The sequence below is a fragment of the Centropristis striata genome, chromosome 2 (genome assembly GCF_030273125.1).
Source record: "Centropristis striata isolate RG_2023a ecotype Rhode Island chromosome 2, C.striata_1.0, whole genome shotgun sequence".
Lineage (NCBI taxonomy): Eukaryota > Metazoa > Chordata > Actinopteri > Perciformes > Serranidae > Centropristis > Centropristis striata.
The window spans coordinates 31,147,532-31,161,582 of record NC_081518.1 but is presented as its reverse complement, the minus strand read 5'-3'; the positions used below and the strand labels follow the sequence as shown (position 1 = coordinate 31,161,582).

At 40.4% G+C, this 14,051-nt stretch overlaps 1 protein-coding gene across 2 annotated transcripts in view; it reads left to right on the top strand.

The window, feature by feature from the left end:
- Positions 1–13,095, top strand: part of itsn2b (intersectin 2b) — a 35,985-nt gene extending 22,890 nt beyond the window's left edge. For both annotated transcript variants that reach the window (XM_059350862.1, XM_059350863.1), the window contains exons 22-40: positions 17–69; positions 490–656; positions 739–769; positions 863–984; positions 2,094–2,190; positions 2,289–2,483; positions 5,901–6,022; positions 6,372–6,478; positions 6,617–6,800; positions 7,026–7,124; positions 7,282–7,365; positions 7,490–7,573; positions 7,725–7,787; positions 8,217–8,366; positions 9,031–9,149; positions 9,284–9,366; positions 9,449–9,532; positions 9,810–9,983; positions 10,823–13,095. In XM_059350862.1, the coding sequence (XP_059206845.1) occupies positions 17–69; positions 490–656; positions 739–769; positions 863–984; positions 2,094–2,190; positions 2,289–2,483; positions 5,901–6,022; positions 6,372–6,478; positions 6,617–6,800; positions 7,026–7,124; positions 7,282–7,365; positions 7,490–7,573; positions 7,725–7,787; positions 8,217–8,366; positions 9,031–9,149; positions 9,284–9,366; positions 9,449–9,532; positions 9,810–9,983; positions 10,823–10,971 (2,167 nt within the window). In that variant the 3' untranslated portion in view covers positions 10,972–13,095. The remainder of the gene's footprint in view (positions 1–16; positions 70–489; positions 657–738; positions 770–862; positions 985–2,093; positions 2,191–2,288; positions 2,484–5,900; positions 6,023–6,371; positions 6,479–6,616; positions 6,801–7,025; positions 7,125–7,281; positions 7,366–7,489; positions 7,574–7,724; positions 7,788–8,216; positions 8,367–9,030; positions 9,150–9,283; positions 9,367–9,448; positions 9,533–9,809; positions 9,984–10,822) is intronic.
- The last annotated feature ends 956 nt before the right edge of the window (positions 13,096–14,051 follow it).

The following is a 14,051-nucleotide window of genomic DNA, read 5'->3' as shown; positions in this document are numbered from 1 at the left end:
CTTTCTGTGTTAACAGCATGAAGAGCTCCCCTGCTGATGCTTCAGAGTCTGACAGCCTGCAGCTGGAAGGTAAAAATACTATATAATATGTTTCATTCAGTTAATATTTGACCATCATACATTACTGCACATACACCGCATCACCTTTAACATTTTACAACCCTGTTTCCAAAAAAGTTTGGACACGTAAATAAAAACAAAAATGCATGAAATTTAGATTTGTATAGTTTGAACATAAAATATCATTGTTATTATACAGTTTTCAATTAAATTGATGTCACAAAGGATTAGCAGTTTATGGCATTCTTTTTTTATTTACATTTTAGATAACATCCCAGGGTGTTGGGAATCGGGGTTGAATGATGCTTTTCAGTTTTCTCAAGTCTACAATCAGGATCTAATCTAGATGAAGTCTTTAAAAGATGTCTAAAAAGATCAGGTGCAGCATTTTGCTGTTAAATTATATTCATGCATTCTTTTCCTTTGCAGAATTCACAGCACTGTACACCTATGAGTCTCCTGAGCCTGGTGACCTGACGTTTAGAGAGGGAGACGTGATCTTGGTGAGCAAGAGAGAGGGAGAGTGGTGGCACGGCTCTATAGGTGGCAGCACAGGCGTCTTCCCCAGCAACTACGTCAAGCCCAAAGAGACAGATGTAAGAACACCTGACACATGTTTATGTTTTTGTGTATTGCTGTTGAAGGTTTGTAATGATGACGTGTGATGTATTTTTACAGACATCAAGTGTATCTGGAAAGAAGAAGCCAGGTAAGCTCTTCTCTAAGACCTCTCTGACTCACATAAGAATACTATACCTGATTTAGCAATTTGCAATGTTGCATGTGTGTCTTGTGTGCACAGAGATCGCCCAGGTGATCAGGGCCCACCCCTCTACTGGCCCTGAACAGCTGAATCTGGAAAATGGCCAACTCATCCTCATTCTTGGGAAGAACGCCTCTGGCTGGTGGCTCGGAGAACTGCAGGTCAGTTAACAACCGCTGTTCACTGCTGTACAAGCTAACAGGCGTGACTTAAATGTCAGTTACATTCAAACCCTTGCCAAATGCTGATTAAGTCTATGCCATCAGAGTTGTGGTGATTGGTGAGTAGGGTATGTCAGTCTACCCGTTTACCCAAAACCTTGACAGACAGGAAGAGGGGGGAGACCATAGTGATTGTAACCTGAAGCTGGCAGATAGTTTGTTACACAGAACCATCTGAGAAGCTGTCATTCGAAACTGGTTAGAAAAGGGCAGACAGTTTCAAAAAAACACCTGGCAGGTGATTGTATGAACCATCTGTCTATCACCATAAAAAGTCTGGACACAAAAGTTCCACACGCCAGCTTAAATACTGTACAGTAGATAACCACTTGCATCCAAGCACTTCTTGACATTTAACACTATCACACCTTTTTGGCTTTTGACCCAAAAATGTCTTCTATCAAGACTACCTTACCTTTTTCATAGGTATATCAATTGGGACCAGACTTTTTTTCTCTTATGTTACTCTTATAATTGTAAGTGGCCTGTTGAGGTCAAGTAATCCAGCAATTCACAAAAAAAACCAATAGGAGGCAATATTGAGATGTATTGCAGAAATGTTTTATTTTCTGCTTTTATGTTCAGTTTATCATCTTGTGAACCATCAGATTGGGAGCAGAGGTGTCAAGTAACAAAGTACAAATACTTAAGTATAAATTTTGGGTCTCTATACTTTACTGGAGTAATTATTTTTCAGCTTACTTTTACTTCTACTCCTTACATTTTCATGCAATTATCTGTACTTTCTACTTATTACATTTTAAAAATAGCCTTGTTACTCCCTTTTCATTTCGGCTTGTTTTCATTACGGATTTTCATTGTTCAAAAAACACACACACAAAAACCCCTATCAAGATAAATCGCTCCATCCAGATAGAGTGATTGTGGTTGGATGAGAAGTATAAACATATACCAAGTAGGACACTATATCGATGGAAGGATTTATCTTACTCTGCAGAAACTGAAGAAAACAGAATCTCTGGGAGTTAGATATAATCTGGATTTAACCCTCTGAAGTCCAAGCAAACGTTTGTGCTTTCTAACTATAGGCCCGTGGTAAGAAGCGCCAGAAGGGCTGGTTTCCTGCATCTAATGTCAAAATATTGGGATCCAACAGTGGCAAGTCCACACCAGCACCCCAAGCAGGTAACACACACACACACACACACACACACACACACACACATAGAGTTTTGCACTACATAAGTAAAATAATGTGGTAAACTGTTCTTCTTCTCTGTCAGTGTGTCAGGTTATAGCCATATACGACTACACAGCCGCCAACAAGGACGAGATGAGCTTCTCCAAAGGTCAGCTGATTAACGTTTTGGACAAGAACAACCCTGATTGGTGGAAAGGAGAGATCAACGGCACCACTGGTCTGTTCCCCACCAACTACGTCCAGATGACCACAGCGGATTGTGACCCCAGCCAGCAGTGTAAGTGACTCCCTTCAATATGACATCATGACTACGCATGAAAAAGAAAATATGAATGCTTAAATGCTCTTCTTCCATGTTGCTTTATGCCACTATGACTAACTTGTACTTACCTTTTGATCATCTATGCCACACCATCTGCCATCACTGATATTTCTTCATCCACCCATCTCTTTATCTTTATATCCCTTCTTCACACTGACTTTTTCACCTTTTCCCCTGTTTTTCCCACTTTCTCCCTCCCTCCCCAATCTGTGTTTCTCCTCCCTGTCTCTCTCCTTCCCTCGGCTTCTGTCTCTTTCTCCTTCTAGGGTGGTAGAAAGTCCTCTTCCTCCTCCACCTCCACCTCCTCTTCCTTCTTCCTACTCCTGACTTCAGAGAGACCCACTATAACACCCTGCTCTGAAGGGGGGCAGAGTGTCTGGACTCCCTGTCTACTAACTTCTCCTTCTGAGCTAATGTTACTGTGAGCGAGAGTGTGTGTGAGAGTGAACAGGTGTGTATGGTAGAGGGAAACAATGAAAATAAGTCACACGTTGCCTTTGAATGAATCAGAACTCTGAAAAAGCTGGTGTGACTCTCAGTGCTGATTCAGTGAATTGTTGAAGCCTTGGTGCCTTTTGTGATTTCCTCGCTCGTGTTTTATTGTGAACTGATGATGCTAAAATGCATCTGAAGCAGAGGGATAGTGGGTCTCTCTGTGGCTTGTGCTGTCTTTAACTTTGCTCTTCTTTTGGTTCTCTCTTTTCACAAGACACTCAGTTTTCCGCTTATTTCTTTCCCTCATCTTTTTTCCTGCTCTTTTTCTTTATTTTCTTACACAATTTCTTTCAATTCTTACTCTCCAATTTTGAGAGTTCAGCCCACATAGAGCCCACTATTTGTCTCTGTCTCTCCTCAAAAATGTGTGTATATTCAGACATTATGTGTCTCAGCCTTTTTCTTTATACTAATAATGAACAGCTTACTTACCGCCAAGCCTTTGGGTATTTTGGGAAATAATAATGGGTCCAAATTCTGACCTAGCACTCCTGTACTTGTCTTTAAGTGCTTTAAAAATGCACAATGTGTAAATTTATCAGAGCAATATGTTCAAGAAGGAATAAAATAAGGGATATGTTCAACAAAAACTTGGGTAGAGAGTATGCCACAAATAAGAAATCTAAAGGATCTCTTATAAGCATTATGTTTTTGCTTTCAACAATATTCGCTTTGCAGTGGGTTCATGATTTTGTATTTGAAAACCTTCTGTTAATTACATTTGGACAGGAAATGGTAAAGGCAGCAGCCTACAGTTTATCCCCTCATTTAAAAGTGGGTCAGCTGTTTTCACTAACAGAAGTAGTTTTGAAGTGAGATGAAGCGACTCTTCCCCATATGGCCAACTGTTTGAAAGCTATTGATGGACATTTGCCTCCAGTGGTGAAGCAAACTGCTGTTGCACCTTATTTTAACAGGATGCTGTTAAGCTGCTGCTCTGAGTGTTTTCTGTGAATGCATGTCTTATTTGCAGTGTTCACTCGCTTAGCGTTGCCAGACTAATACGTGAATGCGAACTAGTTTGGAACCTTTTTATTTGTTTTTGATTTCCAAGTGGAGTTAGCAACAAGCGCAGACCAAATTGTCTCTGAACAGACCTACAACCAACAAGAGCAACAAAGCGTGTGACATAATGCACATGCAAGTTAGCGCAGTGCTTGGTTAACTGGAAAAAACATGGCAGCCGGGTCACAAATGTTCTCAAATTACAACTAAACAATTAATAAAATGTTTTCCGAAAACATTTGAGGTGAGCAATAGCCACCGCAATAGCAGAATCTTGATCAGCGCTGCATAGTTTGACAGTTTGATCTGAGTTTCGTGATGAGTTTTGCGCTGGAGGTCAGTCCATCCTATCAAACTCTCCTTATATGACAAACAGTTGTGATTAGGTCCAGGCTAGGTGGAATGGGACTCCAGACACATCTGCCAGAGCAACTAAAACAGCAGCTGATTTGACTGGTGTTTACCACAGGTTACTAAATATAGCATAGGAATCATCAGGATTGTGGAATGATTTCCATCAATGAAAGAAAAAAGGCTATGCAAGCTTGTCATGAGGTACTGTAAGTCCTGTGCCAGGTCTGATGAATACTGAGGTGAAGTGAAAGATGCTACAGTATGTCTCAAGATGTCTTAAGTGCACAACTGTAAAATTCCCTGACAGTTGTGTGATTATACCCTCATGCTAGGAAAGCAACTTGCTGTTAAACTAACTGCTCTCTGCATTTTTCTTTTATTTAATTCAGAAGTTACCTGACTCAGTTTTCCACAAACCTCTCTTAGATTTGTGAGAATCTGCAAGTGTGTGAACAATGCTGACAGAAAGAGTTTATAGCAGCTGCTGGCACAACATATACAGAACATTTGTGGTATAAGATGGTGTTACTATTTTTGAAGACATGTCTAATATATTTTCTGATTCTGAAATAAAAAAAATAAAGATTGGTTTGAGATGACCGGAATGTGTTTTATTGCTAAATGAAATATCAGTGTTCACCTCTACAGGGTTTGTGTGCATGTGTGTGAGCGTGTTGTATCCAGTGTTTATATTATCAACACGATACACATGATTAAGATGGGCAGATATACAGTATGTGAGCAACCTTTATGCTGGGTTTATAACCTGTACTCAGCTCACATTTATGTGGTGGTAACTGTAGTAATATTATAATCTGATGGAAGAAAATGTACCCAACTGGCAGAAGTCATTGAAAGTTAGAAGGGAAGAAAATAAGTAGATTCCACTCTGATCATACACCACTTGGTGAGAAAGAAAGAAAGAATTCCTCTTCCTGTTTTGGTACAAACAGATGAGAAGTTTTAGACGGATATCAGTCACAAGAAGATAACGGCACAGAAGGAGAAAGAGGCGACCAGGAGAGACAGTCAGACAACAGAAGAAGGACTAAACTAACAGGAGAGGCAGAATCATAGCAATGGCTCTACGGAGCAGCTTTCACTTTCTAAACCTTTGGGGTGAGACAGATGAGGAGGCAGAGGGAAGAGAAGGGTCAGTGAGGGAGGAACAGTCAGCCAGCGAAGAACACTCACAGTGGCCTGATATGCTCCTTGTATCAGGTAAGTGTGTGTGTGTGTGTGTGTGTGTGTTTGTATGTGTGTGTGTTTGTGTGTATGCATGCAGACCTTTCCGTCCCTCTTCTTCTACCCCTTTATCGTCTCCCTCCTCCTGAGAAGACCTGGAAAAGTGCATAAGGAAGAATTGTGTTTTGTTTTCCATCCATCCAGCAGGGGGCAGCATATGCAGTATTAAGAGTTAAGAGTTGCTGTGGTTTAAGTAGTGACTTGGTTTTGCTGCACTGGTTGAATTTATTTGTACAACTACTAAAACTCTAATTTTTTCCCCCTCTCCTGCAGGGTGTGCAGACCTCAAGAGCTTGGACTCGATGAGCTCCCAGGAGAAGAAGAGACAGGGTTACATCCATGAGCTGATCGAGACTGAGGAGAGATACACAGAGGACCTGCAGATAGTGCTGGAGGTAATGGAGACATATTCCGCTCAGCCACTCATGTAGAAACAGTTCATATACAGTCATGGTTCCCTCAGCTCCTTTTAAAAAACTTTTTTTGTGAAATTACGAATAAAGAATCAAGGCCTTGAAAGTTTTTGAAACTAGACAAATAGACATGGGTCATTGAAAGTGCTTGAATTTATACATTTGTTAGTTGCTGTTGGGTCCTTGATTGTGGTAATTGGGATGGAGAGTCATTGAAAAGTTCTAGAATGTTTAAGAGGTGTATTCCACGAGATTGAGATGTGTCAGGGTGCCCTGCCGATGTGTGTAATCCGTCATTATCTCCCATCTTTCTTTGTGTGTGTGAGTGTAGGTTTTCCATAAGCCTATGTCAGAGTCGGGCCGTCTGAATGATTCAGAAATGGGGATGATTTTCGTCAACTGGAAAGAACTGCTGGCCTGCAACTCTAAACTTCTAAAGTAAGTGCCACGTGTGAGTGTATGAAAGAGGGATAAAATGGCATACAAGTGCAGCTATTTCAATGTTGTGCTTATGGATTGTTTGTGTACAAAAATACAGAGCTGCTTGTGTTTATACATGCTTGTGTGTGTGTGCAGGGCACTGCGTGTGCGTAAAAAGACGGGTGGGGAGAACATGCCGGTGCACATGATCGGAGATATCTTGGCAGCAGAGCTGTCCCACATGCAGCCCTACATCCGCTTCTGTTCCTGCCAGATCAACGGAGCAACATTGCTCCAGACGCGCATCGACAACGAGCCCAACTTCAAGGACTTCCTCAAGGTAGGAAGGAGAAGAGAGCGAGGGAGGGGTGAGCAAAGGGCGGAAGTGGTGAAGGTCACAAACAAAGTGACAGAAAAGTAATGGAGGTGTGTTGTGTGTGTGTGACAGGCAGAGATGGAGACAGAAAGGGAGACACTGAACTAGAATGGAGTATATTAGAAACCAGATATTCAGGTGTCACAAGACTCTTAATGTGTTTATAACATTGTGTTTTATTCCCATCAGAAAATTGCAACAGACTACAGGTGTAAAGGCATGCCGCTGTCCAGCTTCCTGCTGAAACCCATGCAGAGGATCACACGCTACCCACTGCACATCAAAAATGTACGCCATTGTGTTCATTAGCTCCTCATTAAATGCTTCAAATACTGACCTGACTGTGTGTAACTAGAGAAAAACAGTGTTTTGCCTTTCCGTCTCATTTGTTGATGTAATTAATGTGTCTGTGTATTTATGTGTGTGTGTGTATGTGTGTGTTTAGATCCTGGAGAGCACCCCAGAGGGCCACGCTGACCGAGGTCCTCTGAAAGAGTCACTGGAGAGAGCCGAGGAACTCTGTAAACAGGTTCATTTCTTTCCTGATTCTGTTATTTATGACCTCATTCATTCAAGTTTTTGGTTTATTTTTAATGCACCCCGTGTTGAAATAATTTGAATGATTTTTTCCTGTACTGAACTGTGTTAATCAGGTAAACGAGGGTGTGAGAGAAAAGGAGAACTCTGACAGACTGGAATGGATCCAGAGCCACGTACAGTGTGATGGCGCTGCAGAGGTAATTTACTCAAAATGTATTTTTTATACGTTAGTTATAAAACAATGAATTCAATTTGTATCAGCTTGATTACCTTATAATTGGGGAAACTTGGAGATCAAAGGAGAATTTTCCACAACACCTCACTGACTCAGTGACCATCTTTCAACAGAACATGGTCTTTAACTCTCTTACCAACTGTTTGGGTCCCAGGAAGCTGCTCCACAGCGGCAAGGTGAGTAAAACTGCAACATTTCTGAACCGCAGTCAGTGAACCTCTCAGCTGGGTCTTCATTACATAACATTTCTCCTTTCTACCGAATTAATGTTTTAAGTGTTAAAGCGACCAGACAGACTGGGGAGAACAGGGAGATGAAATGTGAAACGTTACTATGACCATGACCCCAGGGTGTCGTGGTCACACATTACAAGCCTCAGACAAGCCTCAGAGTAAAAGTTTCACAGTGGAGGTCAGTGAGCATAACCCCAAAAGAAGGATCTCAGGCAGTGATAACACACAGCAGCACCATGAATAATGTCACATAAACCGAGAGTATAATGTTTTCCACCACCATCACTGAGCGGTTACAGACGTGAAAGTGTTTCTGTAGTGCATGTAAATACTGTTTAATAAGATATGCGTATATGACTTCTTTCTTTTCAGATGAACAAGGCAAAGAGCAACAAGGAACTCTGGGCTTTTCTCTTTAACGACTTTCTGCTTTTGACTCATGCGGCGAAACAGTTCACCTCGTCAGGGCCTGATAAACTGTTCAGCAACAAGAACAATGTACAGCTCAAGATGTACAAGCCGGTAAGACACAAGTGCAAGTTTTGAGGTTGGACACTATTTTCTTTTTAAAATGTGCACTTTCCTCATCACAAGTTTCTTTTTTCAAATTAGTTTTGTGTTTATTGGTTTTCAGAATGACATTTTTGTGTTTTCCAAACCAACAACAGAGCAAAACGGTTACAAATAAGAAGATTTAAAGCTTATATTCAGTGAAGAACAGGAAAGGATGCCACATTTGCTTGGTATATATATATAAGTATAAATCTGTAGGTTTTTTTAGTTTTAAGTGCTGTGTGGCATCTATTAACTATAAGATATTAGTGAGAGGTTGAGGGGTTTCCCAGTTATGGAGAGCAAGCCTGTCTGCTAATGACATTATAGTTTGCAAACATGGCTCCTCTAAGAGGACTCTCCAATATGGCAAAAAAGGATCCGGTTTCATCACATCCCCAAAAACATCTGATAGAGTTTGCAAAATAGATTTTCCAAAGATAATTTAGGAGTAAGACGATATGTGCCGGATTAGCAGGGAGCTGCCTACTGCGGCACAAATAGTCTACATCGGGATATGTTTTTGCAAGTTTTACTTTGGAATAATGGAATGATGCGGTGTTTACTTATGCACATCATCATGTCTCATTTTGAATGTTGTGTTTGACGGTGTAAAATGTTGTATTTCCTGCAGCCTGTGCTGCTAAATGAAGTTCTGGTGAAACTGCCAGACCCTTCTAGTGACGAGCCCACCTTCCACATCTCACACATCGATAGAGTCTATATACTCAGGACCGACAACATCAATGAAAGGTAGCTACACACACACACACACAGACATGCACGCACACACACACACACACACACACACAGACAGACAGACAGACACACACACACACACGTTTTTCATGGCATGTGCAATTAAAGTGTGCATTTTGTGTTTCCAGGACAGCCTGGGTTCAGAAGATTAAGGCTGCATCTGAGGAATTTATCGAGACAGAAAAGAAAAAAAGGGAAAAGGCCTACCAAGGTTTGTCTCAACACTCACGCAGCTGTACTGATGGCGAGTAATGTGGTGATTGCTGGATTAATCCATCTGTGTGTGCTTGCAGCACGATCTGTGAAGGCGAGTGGGATCGGAAGACTTCTTGTCACCATCTTGGAGGCCACTGAACTCAAGGCAGGCAAACCCAACGGTGAGCATGGCTACACTCATGTGACTAGGTGGTCCTTAAAAACACACAGTGAACTTAAAATGTCTTGGTATTAATCCATGCTGCGTGCTCCATGCACTGCTGCATGGGCACTTAATGAAGCCAGGATAAAGCCACATTTAATTATGGTGTTCTCTCATCAGTTAACATTCAGTGTGAGGTCTGTCTGTGTGCTCAAGTGTTCTCACTTTTTTTCCTCTTTCACCTTCTTCCTTCCCCCTCACCCGTCCTTCTCGCCTGTCTCCATGTCCTCGTCCAGGTAAAAGTAACCCGTACTGTGAAGTGACCATGGGAGCTCAGATATTCACATCCAGAACGTTAAATGACACCCTGAACCCCAAGTGGAACTTCAACTGTCAGTTCCACATCAAAGACCTTTACCAGGACGTCCTCTGCATCACCATCTTTGAGAGAGACCAGTTTTCTCCTGACGGTCAGTTCCCTTTTCCTTCTTCTTCTCCATCCTCACTCACTTAAATCACAGATTTCTCTTTAAAACCGCAAAATTAACCCTCAAAAATGACTGCCTCATTGTAGCTGATTATAAATCCGTTTTTAACTTGTATTAGTTATTTATTGCCTAATATTTTGTCTTGAACAAATCCTCTGTTGTATATCGGACTACTTTGTGGTAAAGTTGTTTTAAAACCAATTCAAATTTTTAAATAACTGCACAAAATCTGTTGTGTTCGTGGTCAATACCGGGTATTCATTTATTAGTGAAGAATAGACACATTTCCAAAACTATGCATAAAAACCATTGTAGGAGACTTCGGCCAATCACAGGTGGTCAAATATTTAGCAGAAAAAGTTTCTATTCCATCATTGAAAACGGCTGCCTTCACTGCAAAACAACTCTCATATTAGAACCTGACTGAGTTGTTGATGATATTCGGCCAAGTAAAACCAGAGATATTGTCAAATATATTTAGTATAAGAATATAGAACTAGATATTATCCTTATTTTACCTGTTATATGTTATATTTGCAACCTGTGTTCATATTTGCAACATGTACATTTCTGCGTGTGAAACATAATTTTCAAGATCAGATTTTATGTTTTCCTTTGTTTCTTTTGGGTTCAAAATTTTGATCAAGTAAGTCAAAGTTAAAAAATTATTATCAGGACATATAGGTGAGGTTGCACTGAATAAACTGATACCAACATGGCACGGTAAAGAATTTTTAACAGATTTTTTAACATAATAGCCCAAGATTTCAGAGGGTGAAAACCAAATTAAATGTTTCTTTCTGTTTCTTCTCTTCTATCAGACTTTCTGGGTCGGACAGAGGTTCCCGTGGCAACCATAAAGAAAGAGTTGGAAAACAAAGGACCGGTAACACGTCGTCTTCTGCTGCATGAGGTTCCTACAGGGGAAGTGTGGGTCCGTCTGGACCTGCAGCTCTACGTCAACAAATAGGACAAACTGAAAAAATGCAGAGTTTTCTTCTTCTGAAACATTCCAATATGGATATTTTCCTCCTGCACGGTAACCAAATAAGAAAGGCTGTTTTTGTCACCTAAACAAACTCCGAAGGTTCCCCCCCACGTGGAAACCAATATCAGACAAGACACTCCTGAGCTGAACACACGTCAGGCCTTAATATTTTAATATTTACCAGCACTAATAATACCTCTTCTGATCTCATCTGAATCTTCCAGTAGGAGATCAGGGTCTGAGTGACACCATCTGAACCCACGAATAGGAGTCAGATCTCCCCTTTATCTCCTTCTCATGACCTCAGATAGAAAAGTAAGCACGACCTGTGCAGCTGTTTGCACCTGCACAACATGTACTGATCTCTGTGACAGAGGCCAGAGGAACAGTGGAGACACAGTGTGTCATGAAACTCAATTTGGGTCTTCTGCTGTAATAATTTGTAGCTGTCAAAGAGACAGAGAACTGGACAAAGACTGTTAAGAAACAAATAATCATTATTACATTATTAAAAAATATAAAGATAAAGGCTCTTAGCAGCTCCCTAGCTCAGTTACAACAGTTGGGTTTTAAGTGTTGAGTGATTGAGACACACTTTGCCAATCTGGTCATTTACGCAATGTTTCTCTTAACTCCCAGGATATGTTTATGTTGACTTTTTTTGGATGAGGTTGTGACTGATGGCGTTTAAGAGACTGTGCTACGACTGTCTGATCTTCAACATGTTTTCACAGAGACATCGTCAACAGTAGAGGGCAGAAGGTGGACGGCAGCACGAACTCCCAGAGTCAGTTTACTACTGTAGATAGAACCTCTCAGGACACGTTGTTCTGGGTTGGATCTGTGTCACTGTAACAATATGTGTGTGCATTTGTTTGTGTGCGTGTCTTTGGAGTGCAAAAGTATAAAGCTTTAGTTGAGATGTAGTAACATACAAAATCTCTTCAGCTGAGGGCTGTGGATGCTGCAACTTTTTTGGAATAAACTCTTAACTTCTAGCCTTAATGCAAGTCATCTTTTTAATCTTTTTAAATCTGTCAGTTTCTAAAAACCCATTTGAAGAATTTGGGATTTCTTGATTCGTCTTCAGGATACATTTATTAACTTTTTTTTTCATGTGCAAAATCAGCCAATGCCAAGTAATTTGAGTGGAAAATAATTTAGGGGAGAAAATGTTGCAGGTATAATAAGTGATTCTGAGGTAGCTCTTTCTGCCTTTTAAGTGAGGAGGATTTTGAGGCAACACAGATGGGCAGTTTGTCAGCAATAACAAACAGTATTTGCTCACCTGAATTTTTGCTCTTACACTTTCACCCTGCCGGACAGATTTTGAAGGTTCATTCTCCTGTCCCCACCTCACTGATGGTAATATTGTCCATCTCTGTTGCCTCAAAAAGTTACTTTATTAACATCCGCCATGAAAACCTTACAAGGATGTTGCGTATAATAAGCTTTTTTATTTATGTTGTTGTTTGGTGTCTTCTGCCTCGTTTTTACTCTTTTTGTTCTTCGCATCCAGTTCCTTTTCTAACTCTGAGGGCCTGCTGGTGCTCTGGATATTAACAGAAAAAAATGTTTTTATTTCTTAATTTATGCGTGTGACTATCCAAAGGTTTGTAGCGGCTTTGCTTGCTGTGTCATCTAGGATAATCAGTTGGTATCCACTGGGTTTGTTTTGTGTGACGTGTTCATCGATACTGTTTTGAAAGGCAATAGAACATCTCTGATGACTTTTACTGTAAGCAGACTAGGTCACTAGTCTTTTTGTTAATCCTGCTGTTTTGTATTCCATTAATTTGTCTTATTCAATCCACAAAACTTTGTTTTTAAGTCCTTTATTAACTTTGATGTTTCTTTGAAATTGTGGAGAATGTGCAAATAGACTGGACTACCTTTCTCATCTGTTTAGGGCTGTTAAAGTTTGTCTTTTGTTTTCCTTTTTTATTTTCCGCAGCCTTCTGTATTGACTGCTGCTATGCTAACTGAATTTCTGGCCTCTAACCCAGACTGTGTGATCAGCCTGGAGTCTGTAACCTGCTGTTTGTACATGTGGCACTCTCAATCAGGGTTTCTCAAGTCAAATTAAAGACATTAAAAGTGAACAAAGTGTTAAATTATTGGCTGTCTAAAGTAAATGTTACATTTAGCTGTAAACTCTTTGTACACAACCTTCTTCAGCGGTACTTAGAGTGGCCCTGAACCTTAGCTTTAGATACAATAATTATCTTTGCTCTTTAAGTTTGTTTATTGATTGTTTCTACTTGCACTCTAGGCTATTTGTGATGTGTGTAAACATCCCGGACTCCAAAAAGAAAGAAGAAATCGCCCCAAAACCAGCTCCGTCCGTGTTGCCTGGCTCACCTTTATCATCAGGATTAACAAATGGGGACAGTGATTTTAGTTTTAAATGTTCTGTAAGTTGCCATGTTTCTCAGCTAAACAAACTCCCTCTGGTGGCAGCTGCTGTACATTACAAATAAGCATTAACAGAAATAGCAGTTTAAATAGCAGCATCTTTTTTTGATGGTATTGAAAACCATACTGTCTGGATTTCTAAATACCCCAGTATACAGTAATTAAAAATGTTTGATATATTTTACAGTTGTTGAGATATTAATATATATATTTTTTTAATGTACTTTATTTTTAAGTGCAAAGTTTCAGTGTCTTACAAATACAAGACATTAACTAAACAAATCAGAACATTCAGGTCACTGAGGGAAATCAATAACTTTGTCTCAGAAAGAAAAGAAGCACACTACAACATTGCTTCATGTAATGTAGGGCCACAAAAATCCATAGGTGAGAGGTGAAGAGGAAGGGGGCCTATGGAGATCCAGCACAGTCCAACCGGCCAGGGGATGGAGTCCCTCCAGGGCAAGTCCATCTAAATGTCATTCACAGCACCAAGGACAAACAAAGCAGTATGAAAAGAAAAGAACTGCTCTATTCTGTTTTCTCATTTACATACAAAAGCCATTTCAACCAATACTTTTGGGCTTTATTACGGTTCAATCTTAGAGAGTGTTACTCTCTGGCCTAGGGTAACCAGTGCGCAGCAT